Genomic DNA, 22,098 nt, shown 5'->3' with positions numbered 1-22,098 from the left:
ACCTGTTTTTGTATTGCTATGAGTTACACTTTATGACAAAAATAAGCAAAGACCCATCGAAACAACATCTGATAAACAAATTAAATAATACTTTTAGATATTTGGATGATATTTTGGCTCTCAATAATGACGACTTCATTATGTATATTAAAGAAATACTAACGGAAAGCTGAATACTAAAATTTATGATAAAAGAGATGATTTTTCATTTCCTATCGTAATTATCCATTTTTAGATGGTGACGTTCCCTTGTCGCCATCTTACGGTGTTTATATATCTCAACTTGTACGATTCGCTCGTGTATGTAACAATGTTTTAGGTTTTAACAAGAGAAATTTATGTATTTCTGAAAAATTATTACACCAGGGTTTTCGATATCACAAACTAGTCAAAACATTTACTAAATTTTATCATCGGTATAAAGACATCATTCGTAAATATAGCTCAACATGCAGACTTCTTATACGTTCATGTATTTCACATCCAATTTTTTATGGAAATATTCTTTATAAAGCACAAAAGTGTCAGTATTCACCTCAAAAACTAACAAAACCTTTGAATAGACTTATTAAGAAGGGATATAGTTACGATACTGTTGTCAGGTCATTACAGATTGCATATTTTGGCGTTAATATTGATTCACTTATAGGGTCTTTGCATCGGAACTAAACACATTTATTCAAAAACCAGTTGTTGGCATGACACGGGTTATGTTCTTCTCATATATGTTATGATGGTATGATACTAAACCCCTAACGGGAAGGATTGTGCCTGATGTTCATATGATGAAATCATAATCTTTCAGTCAATTTAATTGAAGTTTGTAGCTGACATGTCAGTTAACTGCTAGTAGTCTGTTGTTATTTATGTATTATTGTCATTTTGTTTATTTTCTTTGGTTACATCTTCTGACATCAGACTCGGACTTCTCATGAACTGAATTTTAATGTGCGTATTGTTATGCGTTTACTTTTCTACATTGGCTAGAGGTATAGGGGGAGGGCCGAGATCTCACAAACATGTTTAACCCCGCCGCATTTTTGCGCCTGTCCCAAGTCAGGAGCCTCTGTCCTTTGTTAGTCTTGTATTATTTTAATTTTAGTTTCTTGTGTACAATTTGGAAATTAGTATGGCGTTCATTATCACTGAACTAGTATATATTTGTTTAGGGACCAGCTGAAGGACGCCTCCGGGTGCGGGAATTTCTCGCTACATTGAAGACCTGTTGGTGACCTTCTGCTGTTGTTTTTTTTCTATGGTCGGGATGTTGTCTCTTTGGCAAATTCCCCATTTCCATTCTCAATTATATCAATTCAATATATTTTAGTTTTTATTATTGGTGTATCAAAAACATTAATTTTGATGGACGAATATAATTTCATAAATTTGAAACGTTTGAAAGGATTTCATACCAATATAAAGAACCGTTCATCATTTTTGAAAAAGACTATGAATGAAAATCTAATTATTTATCTCCCCATCATTATAGATTGATTGGGAAATTAACTTATTTTAATCACAGAGAGGCACTAACAAGCAATTTTGAATTTTAGCTTATTTAACGTTAAAACAATTTTCCACTATAAACGAATGTTACTTTATACGAATATGAGGACTTTGTTAGCTAAATCTACAAATTTTATTTGATATTATGAATTTTTATTACATAGAGATTAATGCATGGCCTTTTCCATATCAGCCTGGGTATCATCCCGAGACCCCAATATCAGCCCGAGACGGAGTCATGTATATAAGGCCATGTATTAATCGCTTTATCATATACTTCCGACAATAGTTTTATGTAAGTCAAATAAACAAATGCAATAACTAAAACAGTCAAAAACTTTATAAAGAAGTTAAATTATGAATCAAATATACTATAATTGTCCAACAACAGCATCACTACCTCCATATATATGTATGGTAACATTTCCTATAGAGGCATTTTGAAACATTGAAAATTTGGAAGAGTTTTATGATCATTATTACTCCATGTTTGTTGTACTATAAAATGATTCATAATTGTCAATGGCATTTGTTAGCAAGTACTAAACTATCCCCACAAAAGTTCCCGTAAATTTTGACGTCGTCATAAAATATATATAACGTTACAATGGAAAAGTAAACAATCGATACCAGAAACACCGGAAGTAACTTGCACGAGATGCACCTATTATGGGTTTTGTGCACGAGATGCACCTGATGTGGGTTATCAGCCCGGGTGGGAAATTATGGCTTGTGTACTTCCGCTCATTACACATATGCAAAAGCTATCATATCAATGCTAAGTATATGATAAAATAGATTAATATGCTACGTTAACTTCTCTCACAAATATGTCCAATGCCGATGTAACCTAACAACACATGGACATGCACACAACTGCACATGGCATACCAATCTAACTAGCACAAGTTAGGTCTTTTTCTGTCTATTTGATCTTTACCACTTCTACTTGCTGATCTAATTTAGTTATGACCTTAAAGGCATACTTGGACAAGCCTACTTGCTCCTATCAATAACAACCAATCAAATTGGTTACGAGGCAATTGCATATTAATTTTTTTTTTTACCATATTCTTATCTCTTATGGTTCAACTATTAAGTCTTATTCCTCAACATTTTATCAATGATTGCTTTACATCAGGAACAATCTAATATAACTTAGGAACATAAACATTTGTGTCACCTAACGTGAAATAACTTTAAGGGATTTATCTTCTCTGTGACATTGTTCTCTGACAGAAGAGATAACCTAAGCAACAGTTAACGTGATATATCAATGAGAGGTACAATGTGAGTGATGTGAATTTTGTTATTGAAATAAGTACAAACAGTCATTCATACCATGTATAAGCTATATTTTTAAAACATCAATCTAAAAGGTTATTTGATCGTAGGTTTATAAATACTTACACATCCTACACAATTAAAAAGCCAATCTAAGCAGTTGCAGTTGTTGCAATGTTCAGATAATTTGAGCATGTCACTTGATTTATATATATTTAGATAAATAACAGGTGATATAGGAGGAACAGGAAGTTCTTAACCTTTGGTAGCATCTGAGATCACATTGGTTTTCGTAGGTTTCAAACTGCTCAGTATTAATTTTAAAATTATTGTAATATTTTCATTTGTCAGAGTTGAAGCAAATAATTTAAAAAAACTCAAAGGAATAACTAAATAAATGAAAACTTACTTCACCATTGTTGATAATTAATAACACATGGGGCATTTTCCTTTGCCATCTTCCTGGTGGTTTTGTCACAACTCCTTTGTACAAGATTTGCTGACAACTATATCATGTATACAGGTCTAGGAAACCAAAGGAAAAACTGCCTGCAATTCATCATCACCCCTAAATGAGGTACGCACTGGTTTGCAACTCGTGATGCTTTCCGCTTATCTAAATTGGGATTTCTTAGTATCATCTTCTTCAACTTGACTTTAAACCTCCAAAAAAAATTATACACCTTATATTCCCTGAACAACTCCTAAATATAAAACATAGGAAGTGTTAAAAATGAATTTTTATTTGGGGTTTGAAATACCAGTTATAACAATGTAAATATTTCTTGTCATACATGATATATTGATTTTAAACTTTCCCATTATTTCATTCATATCTATTAAAAGGTAAAGAAACTAGTATCTGCTTCTCTGAAAATATATGGTAAAGTGTAATTATAAAAGAAATCATCCAGATGAATAATGCAAAATAACTCTTTTATTTATTAACCCCTTGTTTGTTTTTCATTTGATTGTTCAAGTGTGACGAGTTAAGTTAACTAAGCAGAGTTTTATTTTGTTTTCGAGCTCAGTACAAATCAATATTTATTTGTCTTTATGAATATTGTTAATATTATGCGCTTTAAACGTACATACATACAGCTTTCTGTTGGCTGATTTTCCGCTATTTAGTCAGAATTGTTGATGCATCACTTTTCTCTGTTCCTTTCTATTGTCTATACCAAATTATTGATTTAGGTACATGAAATGGTACCATAGACTTCACATCATATCTAAATTGTGATTTTGTGTTCTCTTTCAAAACGGGGCACTGTTTGTTTGCTTTCACTGTGATTAATATTTGTTACAATGATGTCTTGTTTTAAAATTATAAAATATGAAAAGCCGTTATATTTAACTACAAAATCAATCATTTCATACCACTGGTTTTCTTCTTTGCAGAAACCACTAGTCAAAATGTAATTCATTATCTCCATTTCAGCAAACGCACAAACACTTTCTCTGCTTATAACATGTTGGTTCTGAATCAAGAGGTATTTAGTGTTACCATCTAGTGCTGTCTTCATCTTCATCGTCTATTTCTCAATTTTTATGAAAGACAGGTTTGTCGGCTGTGAAACGTTTCATCATGCCAGAAATATCTTTTCTCGTATATTTCATTCGATGAAAACAAGATACAAAAACAATTATTTACAAATATATGCTGTAAAGATACTGAAAACGACAATAGCAGATACAAAAGTTAGATATGTTCTGGTGACTAAGAAAAGATTATAAAGACATATAACGATTTAATTGTTCAGTTGCAAGTTATGTAGATAAATTAATTTAATATTTATATAATTTTTCATTGAAACAAAGGGAACAAAAATTAAATGTCAAAAGAATACAATGTGAGCAATAATAACTATGTTTAGCACACATACAATCATGTCTCAAAAGTAACAAATATCAAATATGCAAGCTTTTCAAATATATTGCTGCTCTTAGTATAAGCACAAGCAAACAAGCTTTTTAAATTATAAACAATACAAAACAATTATGATAATATGATACATTATATATAACAGGTTAAATTTGATTCAAAAACACTTACAGTAATAGCTTTTATTATTGAATTGATAGGTTCAAATGTTTTTGTTTGTCTTTTGGCGTTGTATATTTTAAAATAAGACAAACATTTATAGTGTTTTTCCGGTTAATTGTAAAATATTGTAAATATGCAACACATATATCTAATGTTTAAATTCAGATTGTAAAAAAACAATGTTAGTTTGCAACTAATTGCAATACATACTCATGATTTTTCAAGTCAAACAAATAAATATTTTCTTTTAATAATATTTAAAATGTGTTGTGCCTTGAAGTAAGCAAAACTTACCAATACAACAATCATTGTTACAGACACGATTGTCAAATGATACGTCTTCACAATATTTCCCGCCATCACGAAGGAGTGGAGTTTTGCAATCCCGTGATCTATGTTGAAGACCTCCACACGTAGCTGAACAGGTAGACCATTCTAACCAGTTACTCCATCCACCATTGACTGGTGCTAGGTAGTCACAATATGATAAAAATATATTTAGATATTCGCTGCTTTTTAGGTTTAATCCATCATTTTTTGCATAAGAAAATGCCTGTACCAAGTCAGGAATATGACAGATGTTATCCATCCATTTGATATGTTTGAGCGTTTGATTTTGCCATTTGATTAGAGACTTTCCGTTTTGAATTACAAATCCCTTATCAAAATGGAAATACAATGTTGGTTTGCGTCAATGAGACAGCAACACAAAGTCACAAAACATATAAGCTTTCAGAAGTCCGAGTAATTTCAAATTGCATTAATACGAATTAGTGAAAAAATGTAAGTACAAATATTAACAACTGTAAGTATAAAAATAACGAAAACAAAACCTCTCAAATTAACTTATGTTCTAGACATAAGTAAGAACAGTCGTCAAAAATATATACATTTCAAAGATATATAATTGGAATACTTTGTATACTGCAGATGTAATTTGTTGCAATATTACTACGAGTAAATCATAACATGATACGGTCAAATAATGGTATTTTATCACATGTGTCTGTTGTATGCGTGTGTGTTGAACTAGGCAAACAGTAGGCAGATTATTAGATAATTGCAAATATAAACGTTATGTATATGTTGTATCAATAATAACATTTAGAGTATATAAAACATATTTTTTTCTTTTCTGGTCAGGTCATTAATAATACACACAAAATCATCTCACATGATAAACCTGGTAAAAGCCAAACTTACCAATACAACATTCGCGATTACAGACTTGATAATCAACTGATACTCCAACACAGTAGCTTGCGCCATAACCAGGACTGGGGTTATTGCAATCACGTGATCTTCGTTGAAGACCCCCTCCACATGTAATTGTACATGTACTCCATACTGACCATAGACTCCAACCACCACTGATTGGTGCTAGAAAAATACAATTTGAAATGTATACCTGAATATTCGCTGCTTCCTAAACAAACCATCTGCAGATCAATTTATTAATTGTAAAAGAGAACAGGAGATATGCTCGATGAGACAGCATCTCTACGACACAAAGAGATACATAAAAAAAATCCTAAGTATCTTCAAACACAGAAAGTTCCGTTTGCAGTCTTTTTTTATTTTTCTTTGTTCCTTTTTTGGCCGTTTACCTTTAGATGAGTTTGTTGACGAAATGTGCATCTGGTGCAAAACGGTTTTTTTTACATAGGTTTTCTTTTAAAGTCTTCAATATTTACACTAAGAATAGACGAAAAGCAAAAAAGTCCTGGTTTGAAATCTTGTGTCATAGATGACGACGTATGTCTATCCTCTTTTCCTCGAATATACCATCACCGAATAAGACTTGTCACCGAATGTGTACTAAAATGAGCAACATTACTGGGTCCCACATATGGATCAGGATCTGTTCCACCTCTCGGACAACATAATATGATTATAAGTCTTATATATTGGGGAGGGTTTCGTCCTGCTCAAATATTAGTTTTCAAAATTGTGTTTGTAAGTGCTGTGTCTTGTTTCGGTCTTTTGAAGTTTGTAAGCGACATCAATATATGAGTTTGAATATTCCTTTGGTATCAGCCTCTCTTGACATATCAACAGTTTATTTTTTGTTCTAAGTTTTGTAATGTTTAATTTTTTGTCAAGTTTTCAAGAATAATTCCCAAAACGTCGAAATGATTTTTAAAAGATATTAACTCGTGTAAAGATTCTCCTGACTATTTCAAGTCGACCTATTTGTTAATCTCATTTTATAAATTGTTTTGATTGTTGTTAACAGTTTCATCATTTCTATGATAATGTTCACGGGATATACAACATTTGTCAATTTTATGATGAAAGGCGAAACCTGAGAAGAAAGATTAAGCTGTATCGGTTGATCGAATATTTCGGTTATTTCGTGTTTGTGGACAAAAAAGATTTTAAACATCTTCAGGACGACAACAAATAGACAATCAGTACAATACATTCCAGCTGCTCCTGCAAATGGAGTATATATCTCCCAATTGATACGACACTTTTTGGAATAAACGTTTCACAGAAGATATCGGATATGCTCTGACTAGACGTTTTCTTCGTCTATTTTTTTTTTAATACTGTACAAACAGAATTCCATATTGAAGCGACATTTAATTACCTATGATAAAATCGCGGGAAACAATTACAAAGAAACAAGTATTAAATAGGTGTTTTGTGGGATTCCTCGTTTGCTATGAATTCCACGATCTTTAGTTAGACATTCCACATAATGCACATAGATGTTGAGACATTCACAAGCTCAGTCTCAATGCAATAGTAGGAAACTGGTTTGGAATATGATAGTTCTTGTCCATTCGTTTTTGATATGTTTTGTCATTTGATTTTGCCATGTGATTATGGACTTTCCGATTTGATTTACCTCTGAGTTCAGTATTTTTGTGATTTTACATTTTTATGACATCATATATCGTATACTTGTATTTTAAATACGCTTTTAAACTGAATGCTTTGATCCATTCGGATACAGGTTTCAGTGTTTGTTTTGATAACTCGCGTTATAATAATTTTCTGGCATATTCTTCAACTGAATTCATCAGTAACCTGCAGTTCTTCCAGGTTATGGGCTGGGGAAATCAATATTTCAAGTCTTTGTTCACAAAATCTTTAAGTTGTTCTTTCTTTACAATGTCAAAGTCTACTTTTATGACATGAACAATGCAACTTTTTGTGTTAAAGGACGATTTACATGCATTACGGGGAGTATTGGATGTAATATCACTGCGGGTAAATGTCCCTAATATCCAATTTTGGTTTAAAAAATATATCAATATTAAAGCGCAATAAAACCTTTACAAAGTCATATAATAATATTGATTATTGTTGTATTTTTAGTAAGAAGGTCCTATGTTATCTTTCGCCTCATTTTGTTTGTAGATCTTATTAAGTAATGTCATTTCTTGTCGTTTTCAGTTTCGGTCTATTTATCCTTATTTCTTTCTAAATGCAAAATGAGTAAAAATTCAATATATTGCAATAACTCGTGTATAATGTGTGAACTAAAAAATGCAGCCACTTCACAGTTTGTATTATATTGTCTGATTTTATTTACTGTTGAAACTTTCTATCTATTTGATATTTTCATCATCAACGCTTAACTCTGTGTAACAAGGACAATAACTCATAAAATGAGTCAATTACTAGTAGTGACTTAAGGTTCTTATAATTTTGACTTGCTAATCGTTTTGTTAAGTAGATTTGCTGTATACACCCATCTTTGTAAACAGCTGTGCAAAATTGGTCTATATAAAAAAAAAAGCAGATATGGTATGATTGCCAATGAGACCACTCTCCACAAAAGACCAACATTACAAAGAAAATAATAACTATAGGTCACCGTAGTTCTTCTAATTAAAAACTATCAAGTATGAAACAGATTGACAATTATTGTGTAAGACTGTTCCTTTTAAATTAAAATAAACGATGATTTAATTAATTATTTAGACTTTTTACACAAAAACCAAAACAATTTGTTTTGATTTTAATCTATTTTTCAACCTTAACATTCTATAATGAAAACAATTACTGTTTGGGTTATTTTCCGTGAGCTTCGGCTGCTATCTGCTCTTTGGTCGGGTTGTTTGACATCTTCCCCATTTCCATTCTTAAGTTTAAATATGTGCAATTTTGCATTACCTGTACCTTGAATAATAGCACGTTGACCCATACTATTATTATATTTACGCCAGAAGCAAGGTAACATCCACATTTTGGTAAAGTGTACTCAATGTTTATATAAAAAATAAATTCTCACTACTTGCATTTTACAACCATGTTCTATTTATTAATGACCTCTGACGTGTCTGAGTCGAATAGCAAGTATAATCATAAATCACGTTTGATGGCTGTGGCAAAGTTGTGGTCATCTGCTAAGTTGTCTTAGAGGAAAAATGTAATAATAAATGAAAACAACGACGACGACGACAGATGACGGACGCTAAGTGACGAGAAAAGCTTCCACTAAACCTTCCTATTAAGGTTAACTTATGTTTCTTACCACAGCTGTCTTCGAACCTATTAATGTTAAAGCAACGAACTCCTACATCTTCAGGGTGAGTACAGTCATTAGTTCCCCATCTATTATGGGTACATCCTGCTATGCTACTCTCCGATCCACTGCACTTAACGTCGTCCAGCCAAATCGTACCATGACCCTGACTTCCGTATACAGTGTTTCCCAAGGATAATCCTATACTGGTTACAGATTAAAAAAAATCGTGTATTATTTTAGTAAGATAAGAGAAGACTTTCGAAGTGCAAAAAAACATATATCCACTTTTGTTTCTTTCTGTAATGTTATAGGCCTGTCTTTTTTATGCGCGGATGTGAAATAAGCATATTTTTAATTTAAAAGTTATAATTTCTGATACGTCGTGAATTACAGATGTGATGATCTTTTAAACAGAATAATATAAATATATTAACTTATCGAAAACCTTTCATACAATTAGTATGCACAAAACAGCATTATCTGTAGTATATATGCAGATTGATCAAATGGAGTATGAAGGCTAATTCTTACAGTGTTGCAGTCATCACGTCAATACAGAAAGGTTCAACAGATCGAGAGGTATTCAAAAATATGCTTATTTCATTAACTAGTGTTCACAATATTTTCTATATGTTTTCTATATAACAATTAGCACAGTCTTACAAAATGCTGTTATCAGAAACCAACGGCTCTCAAAACTTTGAATATATCTAAAAACTAAAGATTTTTCTACCGCAGAAATATTTTACAGTATTTTGATACTTTTGTTTGCCTTTTTACCTTTTGTATTGCAAAAATAAGATTCTTTTCAGTTTGGTATCTACTTAAAATTAATATAAGAAATAATCAAGGAGAATATACAATTCAACTATAAAAATCTTAGATGATAGACTGCAATTAAAACCAAAACTGAAAGATAATATACAATGTACCTTGAAACTAGCCATTAAGGTTACCATTTTTCCGTTTTGTAAAAGTCGTCGCATTAATTCTGTCCCATGGCTCTAATGACTTGGTCAAAAAGGACACACATTTTGAAATAATAATACTGTTATCTACCATTAAGGTCGAAAGATGCAAACCACTATATGTCTCATAATTTTTTTAGTTAACCAATTTTAAGATCTCATTAATCGATTAAGGATTAATGATCAAGACAACAAACAAACACTGAGAGAATTGAAATAATAGCAAAAGAAGTGGGATCTGTTGCATCGACAGTGTCAGCGTCTCCCGGAATGACAAACTACATTCAGTCATATTCAAACACATCACAATTGAACATAGATATAAAGCAAACATGAAAGTTAAAACAACCGCTTTAAATATTATCAATCTGCTTGATTATACATACAGAGAAATTATGAAGGGCCAACTTTTCTTTTCACTTATCAATAAGTAGTATATAATTGTCCTGAGTTATGAATAATAGTCATACCAGTACAATTATGATTTGAAATATCTGGTAAAAGAACGATTGAGCTATGTCTTATATGAAAATATTCTACCACAAAAGACGATGGAAGGCGGTCGAAAGTTTTTGGCGGAGAAATGGTGGACATGTTTACTACTGTAAGTAGTTACACATGTATATAAGTGTGTAATTATTGATTTCCCAATTATTTCTTATTTGTCATTTTTATGTAAATTGTTCTTAGTGATTGCCTGTATGTATCTGATAAGCGTACATATATATGTTTTACCTGTAGCCAAGTTGACGACAAGCTACCATTGCAGCAGCACAATTAAAATAATCGTCACATACAGTTCCCCATAGGTTGTCGTGATAAATCTCTAATCGTCCCTCCGATGAACACTTCCCATTAACTAAACGTATACTGCCTATAACAGAAATAAACCACATTTCTTTTTTCCGTCCAACATGAAATCTTGTATAACCATTATATTTTATACCAGTTAATCAAAGAAGGCTGATATTTCCTTCTATAATTACTTACTTGTCGAGGGGCATACTAAGATTACCAATCTAGCAGGTACTAAGACTACACAATCACGTCGGGTCAGAATGTGTGCGTTAAATGTTATGCCTTATTAAGGTGGAATACACTCTAGAACAACTGTTTGAAGGTCGACAGGTGAACACTAACACGGAAAAGTTCTATCTTACCCATATCTTTTATATAATTTGTACTGTTAATGCATAAAGTAATTTCTACCTTATTGTGGATAGCACACAATAATAAATAATAATTATAGTTACAATCAAAATCAATAAAAAGACAAAACAAGACATAGTTACTATTATTTCATTAAAATTCATCTGAGAATATGAAACGATAGTGCATGACCACTGCGTGAAAGATAGCATAAAGTCGAACATGCAATTACTTAGCGAGAAATTAAAACACAAACAAACTTAAACATAATTATAAACTTAGTTCTCGTAAATCCAAAATTAATTAGAATACTATCATTGTATATTATACTGAAAGTTTAAAAAAAGGACAACCACTCAATGATTCGTGTCTGATAAATAAATGATTATATAAAATGAATTATTATTGATGCGCAAATACAAGAAACACAGTTTTGGCAGTATTTGGCCACAGCTTTATTACAAACTACAAAATTATAAACACATATAACTAGATAAACAGTTAAGATATATATATAGCAAACAGATAGATAATTAAATGAACGTAGTCACCTTTCATATTGGCAGACTACAAAAGATAACTAGATAACTAACTAGATAGATAACTAAATATTTACAATAAATGAAGCATCCAATAAAATAAAATAAAATGAATCCTGGGATACAGAGATTCATTATTTTTTGTGTGGTGGGTCCTGGGATACAGAGACCCCCAATATCAAATGTTTTGGATGCTAATTGAAATATGCGACAAAATGACGCATATCTAAAGTAAACGCAGCGAAATGTGCCAAATTGACCAAGGCAGTCATAAATGACTGACGTATCAACCGCCATTCCAAGCGGATAGAGCTGCGTAAAAGCTGTGGGCCAAATACAATAATTATATAAGATATAAAAGAGCTATACATATCTAATAAAAACTGAATTCAAATGAATATCTTAAAAGTTCATGATTTACATTCGGGAAAAGTGTGTGGTGAGTAGACAAGGAAAGCCTCTAAAGCGCCTTGAATTGTATTTATAAAAATGTAATTACCAATATCAGTCAGATGTACACCATCTTGACATATAAATGTAGAATTAGGAGATATATCTGGGTATCGTATGTAATGTCCCCCGTGGCGAATGATATAACTTGCTAGAGAGCTGTTTATTCGCTGCCTGGATCTATCCATTGCATCAATATTAGCGGAATAACGCCAAGTGAGTCTTGGCAAAATTTGTGACCATACCAATGTTGTATTTAGTAAAAGTTCTGTAATGTTATTTACATAATGTTTTAATCTATAACGTAACACTCCTGTCTTAATTTCTCCTAAGTCATTTCCCCCAATGTGTATAACTAGATAGTTCGGGGGTTCTTTGTATCTAAGCATTAGGTTGATCCTATTTAGTAGATCCTTAAGCCGCATTCCGCTTTTACCTAACCACCACAGCCAAACACCAATGTGATCTAGGCCAAGATTAATGCCACCTGGTCTTCTTCTAGCTTGAACAAATGCCTTTTTCACTAAGGAGGAACCAACAATCCAAATTGTAATTGGTGAACCTGCAATTCTTAAATAGCGGTTAGTCCCACTAAAGTGATTGCAAGTTCATTAAACAAAATTAAAAATAAATCTAACAGTTATAGACATTGTTGTATTCGAATATATGAACGAAATGCATCAGACTTCCACCTACCCATAGCCTGAATTTCAGAATCAGGTAATCCGTTCATGGCAGCGCTTGTGGCAGCACCTATCCTGAATGAATGAGAACTATACTTTCCTTGACTTAAACCCAAAACATTCAGTGACCTTTTAAGGACTCCGGAAAATTGGTATCTAGTGACAGGAGTTCCATCAAAATGACAAAACAATTGACCAGCTACATTTGGTCTTACTTTTAAGTAATTACGTAAAGCGAAAACGGCACAAACATCACCTGGCCTAACATCAATAACAATTGTAGTTCCAGTACAGCACTGGTCAGTCTTAGATGAACGTAAGCGGATTTCAATACTAGATAGATTTATTTTAATGTCGTTATATTCAATTGCATGGGATTGGGTTGAGGCGTGTTTATGATCAGCGGTTAGTTCGCCAACACGTAGGAAACCAAAAAAGGCCAAGGAAAACGAAGCTTGGAAGAGTTTAGTTTCAAAATCGTTATGACAAACAGCAGGTAGAACGTTATTAATTTTTAACAATAAATCAAGTGTTATGGGTAACCTTACTTCCTTTGGTCGATTTTGAGAACGCTTCATTCCCTCGAGGAGCTTTCTGACAACAAAAGTATTAAAGCAATCTGTATAGTTGTTAATCTTACTGAAAAAACTCAACCCAGAGATATATGATTTAACAGTTGAGGCCGCAGTTCCAGTGAATGACATATAGGCAATATAGTTAGTTATGTGGTGTAATGGAATAGGCCAAAGATCTTCAAATTGGAACAAGGTCCTAAATTCTTTAAATGACCGTAACGCTTGTTGATAAACCTTCGACGTATTCGGTGCAACTGCTGATACAATTAGTCGGTCAATTTCACCTTGGAGATCAGGTCTATGAACTCCTTAGGGATTATTTCTGGTGTATCCTCCGCCAATGGTGCTAACCTTTTGAACTTTTCTAACTGAAAACGAGAGAGAGCGTCAGCTATGTTATTTTTGGCACCTACAATATGTTTTGCCTTAAACTGATTGTTGTAACTCATGGAACGCAACACGAATGGTCGAATTATTGACATTACCCGTTTTGATTTCGATGTTCTCTTGTTTAGTATATCAACCAACGCGATGTTGTCTGTTCGAAACAAAATCTTACTGTTTTTCAAAAGAGGAGCCCATATACAAAGTGCTAAAAGTATAGGAATGAGTTTCAAAAATGTTATGTCTTGTAAAATGTGTAATCCGACCCATGAATCTGGCCAAAATTAGACCTTGGTCTAGTAAATCTTGGACCATTGAATCTAGGTTCAGTCCTAGTTTGATTTGACACTTGGCCTTGAAACTGGTTTTGCTTATAACAACTTATAATTGGATGATGCAGCCCACAACGCAAGCAAGAATGGTTGTAAATACAATTAGGCTTGTTACACACACCGTCGAAATTAAAACTGTAACATCTTGATGTAGTAGCTCTTTGGTTTGTGTATAAAGCACGACTATTTGAGGCTTGATTAGGGGCTTGGCCTTCGAGTTGAACCGATGTGGACTGCATATACCACATCCAGTATTCCGAATCCAATTTACCCCACGACCCACTTGGTTCTCGAGCTTTTTTCAAACGGTACTGTTCATCATAGTATTTCCAACTGATACCCCCATGACGTTTAGCACCTTTTCGGACAGAAGACATGTACTTTACAAGTTCTTGGAATTTATGAGGATGCACAGAACAATATATACTCATAAAAATTAGAAAGGCATCGGACCAAGTTTCGATGTTTGTAATCTTTGTTTGGGGCGAAACTGGATTTATAACTAGTTGTCCTTGCTCAAAAGTGACATTTTGTTTGTCATGATCAATAACTGAGTTATGCAATAAAAGAGCCAAATCGACATATTCGCCCTTATGAATTTTTTGTCGTAAATTCTGATTAACGTGTAAGGTAATATCATCGTCAAGGCTTGGCGAGAAGGACGGTGTTTGCATGAACATTAAATTACCGTCATTACCTTGTCGATTTACTGCGCCTGCGGTAGAAGGGATATTATCATCTGTATCTTGCACTGTAGTCACCATTGGAGGCGGTGTGTCTTCTTGTGTAGCAGCTTCTAATGATGATGTTTTGGTTGTGGATTTACGCTTCTTCTTTTGACCTCTAGTGTTCATCTTAACTAAAACTATAAGAATATAATTGAACAAACAAACCGCATTACTTTTATAATACTATAAATAAAGTTTTTATTACAAAGCGACCTCAAAAAGTTCATTGACGCCTATAACCAAGTACATTAACCTTTCAATGTCGTATATCAAATATTTGGGTTACTTTACGCAAATGTCGGTCAGCATGCGAAATTAAAAAACAACCTTATCTATGTTACACGTGCTAGGAGGCTGATTAAATGTACCAAATGATAAGCCACTAAAAATAGATCACACGAGGTAATAACGCCAGCATACACATATTAATTACCAGAATATTATACATTTGACAAATCACAACTTTTATGATAATAGTAACTTCATATAATGGAGTCTGAATGTATTAAAGCTCGTGATAAAGACAGACACTGTCACAGATTACCATCGGTATATCAAAATACAATCTTTAACGATGCTTAATAATATTAAGTAATTAAGTGATGATATAAACTCAGATATAAACACGAAGAACAATTAAATATTAAGTAGATACATAAATAAATTAATAACATAAAAAATAAGCTGTGACCGCCGGAGTGAATTTGTTTGCAGATCGGAGTCAAAGGTAATGAAATAAATAAAAATAATAAAATAAATAAAGATATCTACTTAATTAACATAAAGAATCTAATACAAGACGCCGATCGCTACCTCCGGATAAGACAAAATATAAAAACATGTAAAATAATCAATTAATTGAAATTTAATTTGCTTTTAAACATTCATATTTAAATAAAACATCCCGTTATTAATACGGGAAACTAATATTAAATATACAACCTGAGTCCCGAGTTGAAAAAGAAGTAGTAAAAACCTAAACAATCAAAATCCTGTTTTTTAAAATCATCAAAATAAATATACGTCTGCTATTGTTGAATGTAGCTATTGAAAAGATTGCATTCGCAGTCATACTGCACGTGATCAATCGGATAAGTGATAACCCACATTAGACAAAAAGTAGCACGGTCAATGACACACATTGCTTACACTAATAACCGATTTTATGCTGAATCATAAATTCTATTAACCCTCAACATGCTTAAAAAATATTAACTCAGGAAAAATATCTGTTTGTTAGACAAAATCTAAAAATCAAGAAATTAATTCATTTTTGAAGATGTTCGCTTCTCTGTTTCGAAATAACAAGTTTTTTTAAAAGACTGTGATAATAGTTATCAAAGGTACCAGGACTATAATTTAGTACGCCAGACGTGTGTTTCGTCTACATAAGACTCATCAGTGACGCTCAAATCAAAATATTTGTAAAGCCAGACAAGTACAAAGTTGAAGAGCATTGAGGATCCAAAATTCAAAAAAATTGTGCCAAATACGGCTAAGGTAATCTATGCCTGGAATAAGAAAATCCTTAGTTTTTCAAAAACTTCAAAGTTTTATATACAGGAAACTTATAAAAATGACTACATTATTGATAGTCATGTCAACACCGAAGTGTTGACTACTGGGCTGGTGATACCCTCGGGGACGAAACGTCCACCAGCAGTGGCATCGACCCAGTGGTGTAAATAGTTGTGTTGACAGTGTTGACAGTTTATAAGTAACAGAATTTAAAAGAGGAAAAACAAATGTCCTTGTTTTTTTAGATATAATCAACTGAAAATGACGGTAAATGAATCTCTCTAAATTTATTTTTTATACATTTGACATTGGCACGACATGATGATTTGTACTTCAAAAACTATGTAAACTTTTTATGTTTAACTAAGAATAACAAAATGATGAAAACAAATAAGTGGTTAGTGAGCAAAAGTTGTATTGGCACTACATTTATAAGACAAAAATTACAAATATCTAACGATAAGTCATAAACAAGCGTAGCGATCATTCTTATCCTTACAATATTACAACCTCAACATCGATCCTTGTGGGGCAAACTGAACCGCATAATACATAGCTTGCTGATGCCGATCATTACCTCCGTAACTCATGAAAATCATATATTCAAAAAAACAAATCACAAAAATACTGAATTCCTAGGAAAATTCAAATCAGAAAGTTCAAAGTTTGTACAAAATTATTTCTCTTATTGTATTTCCTGTTCAAAAATGAGTAAGTTTTTAGAACTACTAGGTTTTAACTGGTAAAAGTTTGTTAAATTTGTACTTTTCTATATATATATATTGATCTTGTAAAAACCGTAAGTGTACAACGCCTGGGAAAAAACTTCAAATACAGACTTTAAGAATTTGACATTTATTTGAGAAAGTTCATTAGTTCGATTGAAAGTTATAAAAATTGACCGTAGTTTAAGTTTAAAATAATAATATGATGTCAGATTGGTCCCCGATGTATAAAACGGATTACTATGTGGATATGTGTCCAACATATTGATTTAATATGTAAACAAAATTGGCATAGGATATCCATTCTTTCATTTTTTTTTACAACTGTAAGTCTATAGATATAGGAAGATGTGGTATGAGTGCCGATGAGACAATTTTCCATCCAAATAACAATTTATAAAATTGAACCATTATAGGTCAATGTACGGCCTTCAACACGGAGTCTTGGCTCACACCGACCAACAAGCTATACAAGGCCTCAAAATTACTATGGTAAAAACATTCAAATGTTTATATAAGTTACCTGTTGAAGTGCTGGCAACGCCGGTCCTAAAATATTAGATTCATGGTTTAATATTTATTGTCAATGATTGTTATAGGATTTTTAGACTTTTATCTTTATCGATTTATAGAACACTTGTACGAAAGCATATAAGGGTCCCACAAAAAAATATGTATCTCGTCATTACAAGATAAATAATGACGAGATAATTATCGCTTAATAACAGGATAACTATCGCGTAATTACGAGTTTAAATTATATATATATATAACTCGTCTAAACATCAACCCAACAATGTTAGATCTGTATATTTGCTTTCGCAAATTTTTGGTTCTTCCCTCGCCGGGATTCGAACCCATACTACTGTGATATCGTGACACCAAATCGCCTGCACTGCAGCCGTCCCGCTAGACCACACGACCACCTGGGCTCTAAAAAAAAAAGCTTTCGCTGGCCGTGTGTTACCTTTCCACGTCAGTTTTAATCTAACGGCGTACTGCAGTACATGATATATAAAGCATGAAGATGTTATTGTTACAGATCAGCTAAATTATCTATAGTAAAGGATCCTACAAATTAATGTAAGATACAGTCACAGAAAATAATTATATTTATATGTACGTCTGAGTCAGTGACAATCCTACAACAGATGTATCCATCGGATCGCCATCAATGATGGTGATACATGGCTGTGTACATAATGTATATACAACTCGTCTAAACATCAACCCAACAATGTTAGATCTGCAAATTTGCTTTCGCAAATTTTTGGTTCTTCCCTCGCCGGGATTCGAACCCATGCTACTGTGATATCGTGACACCAAATATATACGATATCACAGTAGCATGGGTTACAATACACGAAGTATTTATTTTTAGTGTACAGAAATGATCATCTACTCATCTCTTCAGTATAATTGCAGGATGCTAATCTATTAATAGAAGCATACAATCACTGTAAATAAATATATGTATATGTCTGCCTGTGTGTAGTGACAACTGCAAATTATACCTTGTCCATCGGATTTCTTATTATATATAGATATACAGATCATGATTACCCTTTCGGGGCACCTGATGATACGCCCGTTTTTATTAGCTCACCTGACCCAAAGGGTCAAGTGATCTTACCGATCACTTGGCGTCCGTCGTCCGTCGTCGTCCGTCGTCCGTCGTCGTCCGTTAGCTTTTACAAAATTTCCTCCTCTAAAACCACTAGGCCAAATTGAACCAAACTTGGCTTTAATCATCCTTAGGGTTTCTAGATTCTAAAATGCATCCAAATACCTACAAACCAAGATGGCAACCATGGCTATAACATAAAAGGGGAGGGGGTTAAATGTAGTTTATGGTTTAAATTTCTAAAACTAAAGCATTTAGAGCAAATATGACAGGGTAAAACATTTGAGACGAAGCAGACTTCCCGTTGTTAAGATGCTGCCCCTGAATTGGTAATTTTAATGATTGTTTTTCAGTTTTGGGTTATTTTCTTGAATATTATAGTAGATAGAAATGTACACTGTAGCAGCAAAAATGGTTAGCAAAGTAGGATCTACAAATAAGTCAAACGACCAAATGACCAAAATTGTCAATAAAGTCCTTTAGGAGTTATTGCTCTTTAAATTTATTTCTGTAATTATGTAAATTTTTACGATTTCTCTTAGATTTTTGTATTATTTAACAAAAATCTAATCTTAATCTAATTGGCCAAATGAATTTTCATCTCGTAAATAGTTTTCTCGTAATTATGCGATAATTATCTCGTAATAACGTTATTACGAAATAGTGTTCTCATTATTACGCGATAATTATCTCGTAATTACGAGATTAAAAACTTCTTATCTCATAATTATGGGATAGCTTTCTCGTTATAACGCGATAATAATCTCCTAATTACACGTTATTTATCTCGTAATTGCGAGAGAATTATCTCGTAATTACGAAATAAAAAAAAAATCTTGTAATTACGAGATTTGTTTTGTGTGACCCTCATAGGCTTTCGTAAACCTGTATGTTAAGGTAATTTTTCATTTAATATTTCTGAAAATAATACAACCAAGTTGTGTTTAGCTTGAGTTTGATAACTTATGATATGTATTATACATTTAAAATTTGACTGAGACATGATCATTGTTGATAGCAAACAAGAATACAAATGTTTAAAAGTGAAAATGTTAGAGAATCTCGTTTTTCATGTTAATTATTTATCCCGCAGACTACATGTGCATAGTTAATTGAAAACGGTTGCTTAACGGTTGGAATAAAAGATATAAATTGACATAATGAATTCATATGCTAAATAAATCACATATAAAACCGTTGGAAACAAATAATAAACACATGAGAAAGTTCGATTTAGACTGCTTTACAACGTACTGTCGTAATGTCACTAATAATACGAGGAACCACATGGTGCTGAAAAGAGAAACAAACCGATTATTGTTTTAATTATATAACTTAAAGGTATTAATATAGTAAAACATATGACACAATTAAATTAATAAGTGTTATATACTATTTTATAAAAAAATATTTAAACGTTTTTCTCCATCAAGTGTAAAATTGCCTTCACAAATTCGGAAATACACAAAAGCTCAACTATAGAAAAAACAAATTTCGCTAATCCTTCAAATTAAAACTTGATAAGGCAACAATAACATGTTCTTTTGATTTCATACATGTGTAGTTTCAGTTTCAACATGAATTTAAATTTAAACTCTACTTTCCCTAAAAAATGCAGAAGGAAGAGAGTCACCCATTTATTTTCTACACGTGACAGGATAAAACCAGAGAAAACTACGATTTAAAAAAAGAGTACCGTGTAGTCAATTCAGTTTTGAATTTAATCAATTTGGGAAAAAAATCTACGAACATAAGCATTATATAATTGTCCATGGTTTATTTATCAATTTGGTTAAATTAATATCATGAGGGAGCTACTATTTGAGGATGGGGAAGGGGGGGGGGGCGTGGATGAAGTTTGAAAAAAAGGAAGGACAGGAGTTTTAAGGGAAAAAAGGCTGGATAAGCAACTTGGCAAAGAAAAAGCAGGATGATAATTTCTGTAATAAATGTCAGTATAAACTATCAAAAAAGGCAGGTCCAAAGACCGAAAATGCAGGACAATGATTCCAAGTTATACAACTAAAAAAAATGGAGGACACAACTCTTAAAACTACCCCTCCCCCCCCTCTTCCAGCCTTGCAGATGGTACTTGCTTCCAAAACAATAAACTAGTTACAGGGGAGATGCAAGAGGGACGAAAGATACCAGAGAGACAGTCAAACTCATAAATCGAAAATAAACTGGCAACTCAATGGCTAAAAATGAAAGAAAACAAACAGACAAACAACAGAACACATGACACAACATTGAAAACTAAAGAATAAGCAACACGAACCCAACCAAAAACTAGGGGTGATCTAATGTGCTCCGGAAGGGTACGTACATCCTGCTCAACATGTGGCACCCGTCGTGTGGCTTATATTATAACAAATCCGGTCAATAGTATAAATCGGTAGGTCACATTCATGAAAGGGAAGGGGATTGTAGATACAACGTAAGGAACATACCCGATATCATTTGTGAAACGGTTATTCCATAACGGTCAACCAACTCGTGATGGATACCGTAAAATTTACGAAAGGATGATTTTAACTTCACCATTTAGAACTCTTGCTTGAATAGCTTCCTTGTGAGCAGCAACCCTCTATCAAGAAAATCATGATAGGAAATGCCAGCACGGGAATATCGTATCAATTGGGAGATATATACCCCGTATGCAGGTGCTTCTGGAATGTTGCTACTTAGAAATGAAAAGTTCACAATTGGAAAGCTGAAATCATCTCTTTTGTCGTAAAGTTTTGTTTTTAATTGTCAATTTATAGATGTAATTTACGATAAGAGGCCGACTTAACTGTATCTGTAGTATCCTTTATCTCTAGCTCGATGGGATAGATGCGTTCCACATACATGTAGTCACCATATTTTGAATTATTTAGTGAAGGAACATCATCTATATAGCGGAGAGTAGAGTTAAATGATATTGCTAACTTCTTATCTTTAACTAGATGATGGTGATAATAGCTCCGACGTTACCAAATTTTTTTTCACTGCACAATCGTTAAATAAAATAATATACAAAACAGTCGTTTAAATGATAATAAGAGTTTTTGCAGTTTCTTTGTATCAGATAGCAAATTTTATTGAGTACATATGTTTTGCG

The 22,098-nt window shown here is 32.7% G+C and overlaps 1 protein-coding gene and 1 long non-coding RNA gene across 2 annotated transcripts; both read right to left on the bottom strand.

The window, feature by feature from the left end:
- Window positions 1-4,955: 4,955 nt before the first annotated feature.
- LOC139528706 (uncharacterized) lies at window positions 4,956-9,517 on the bottom strand. Its single transcript, XR_011665666.1, has 3 exons — window positions 9,327-9,517; window positions 6,041-6,217; window positions 4,956-5,305 (listed from the first exon to the last, which is right to left on the bottom strand). It is a non-coding gene; the product is annotated as an uncharacterized lncRNA (long non-coding RNA).
- Window positions 9,518-11,868: 2,351 nt separating this feature from the next.
- LOC139528705 (integrase/recombinase xerD homolog) lies at window positions 11,869-13,993 on the bottom strand (the record flags this gene model as incomplete). Its single annotated transcript, XM_071324830.1, has 1 exon — window positions 11,869-13,993. A coding segment is annotated over one exon (927 nt), but the record flags the coding sequence as incomplete, so codon positions are not given.
- Between the last annotated feature and the right edge of the window lie 8,105 nt (window positions 13,994-22,098).

The sequence above is a fragment of the Mytilus edulis genome, chromosome 6 (assembly GCF_963676685.1).
Source record: "Mytilus edulis chromosome 6, xbMytEdul2.2, whole genome shotgun sequence".
In the NCBI taxonomy this organism is placed as follows: Eukaryota; Metazoa; Mollusca; class Bivalvia; order Mytilida; family Mytilidae; genus Mytilus; species Mytilus edulis.
The sequence above is the reverse complement of the archived record's forward strand: the minus strand, read 5'-3'. Positions and strand labels throughout refer to the sequence as shown.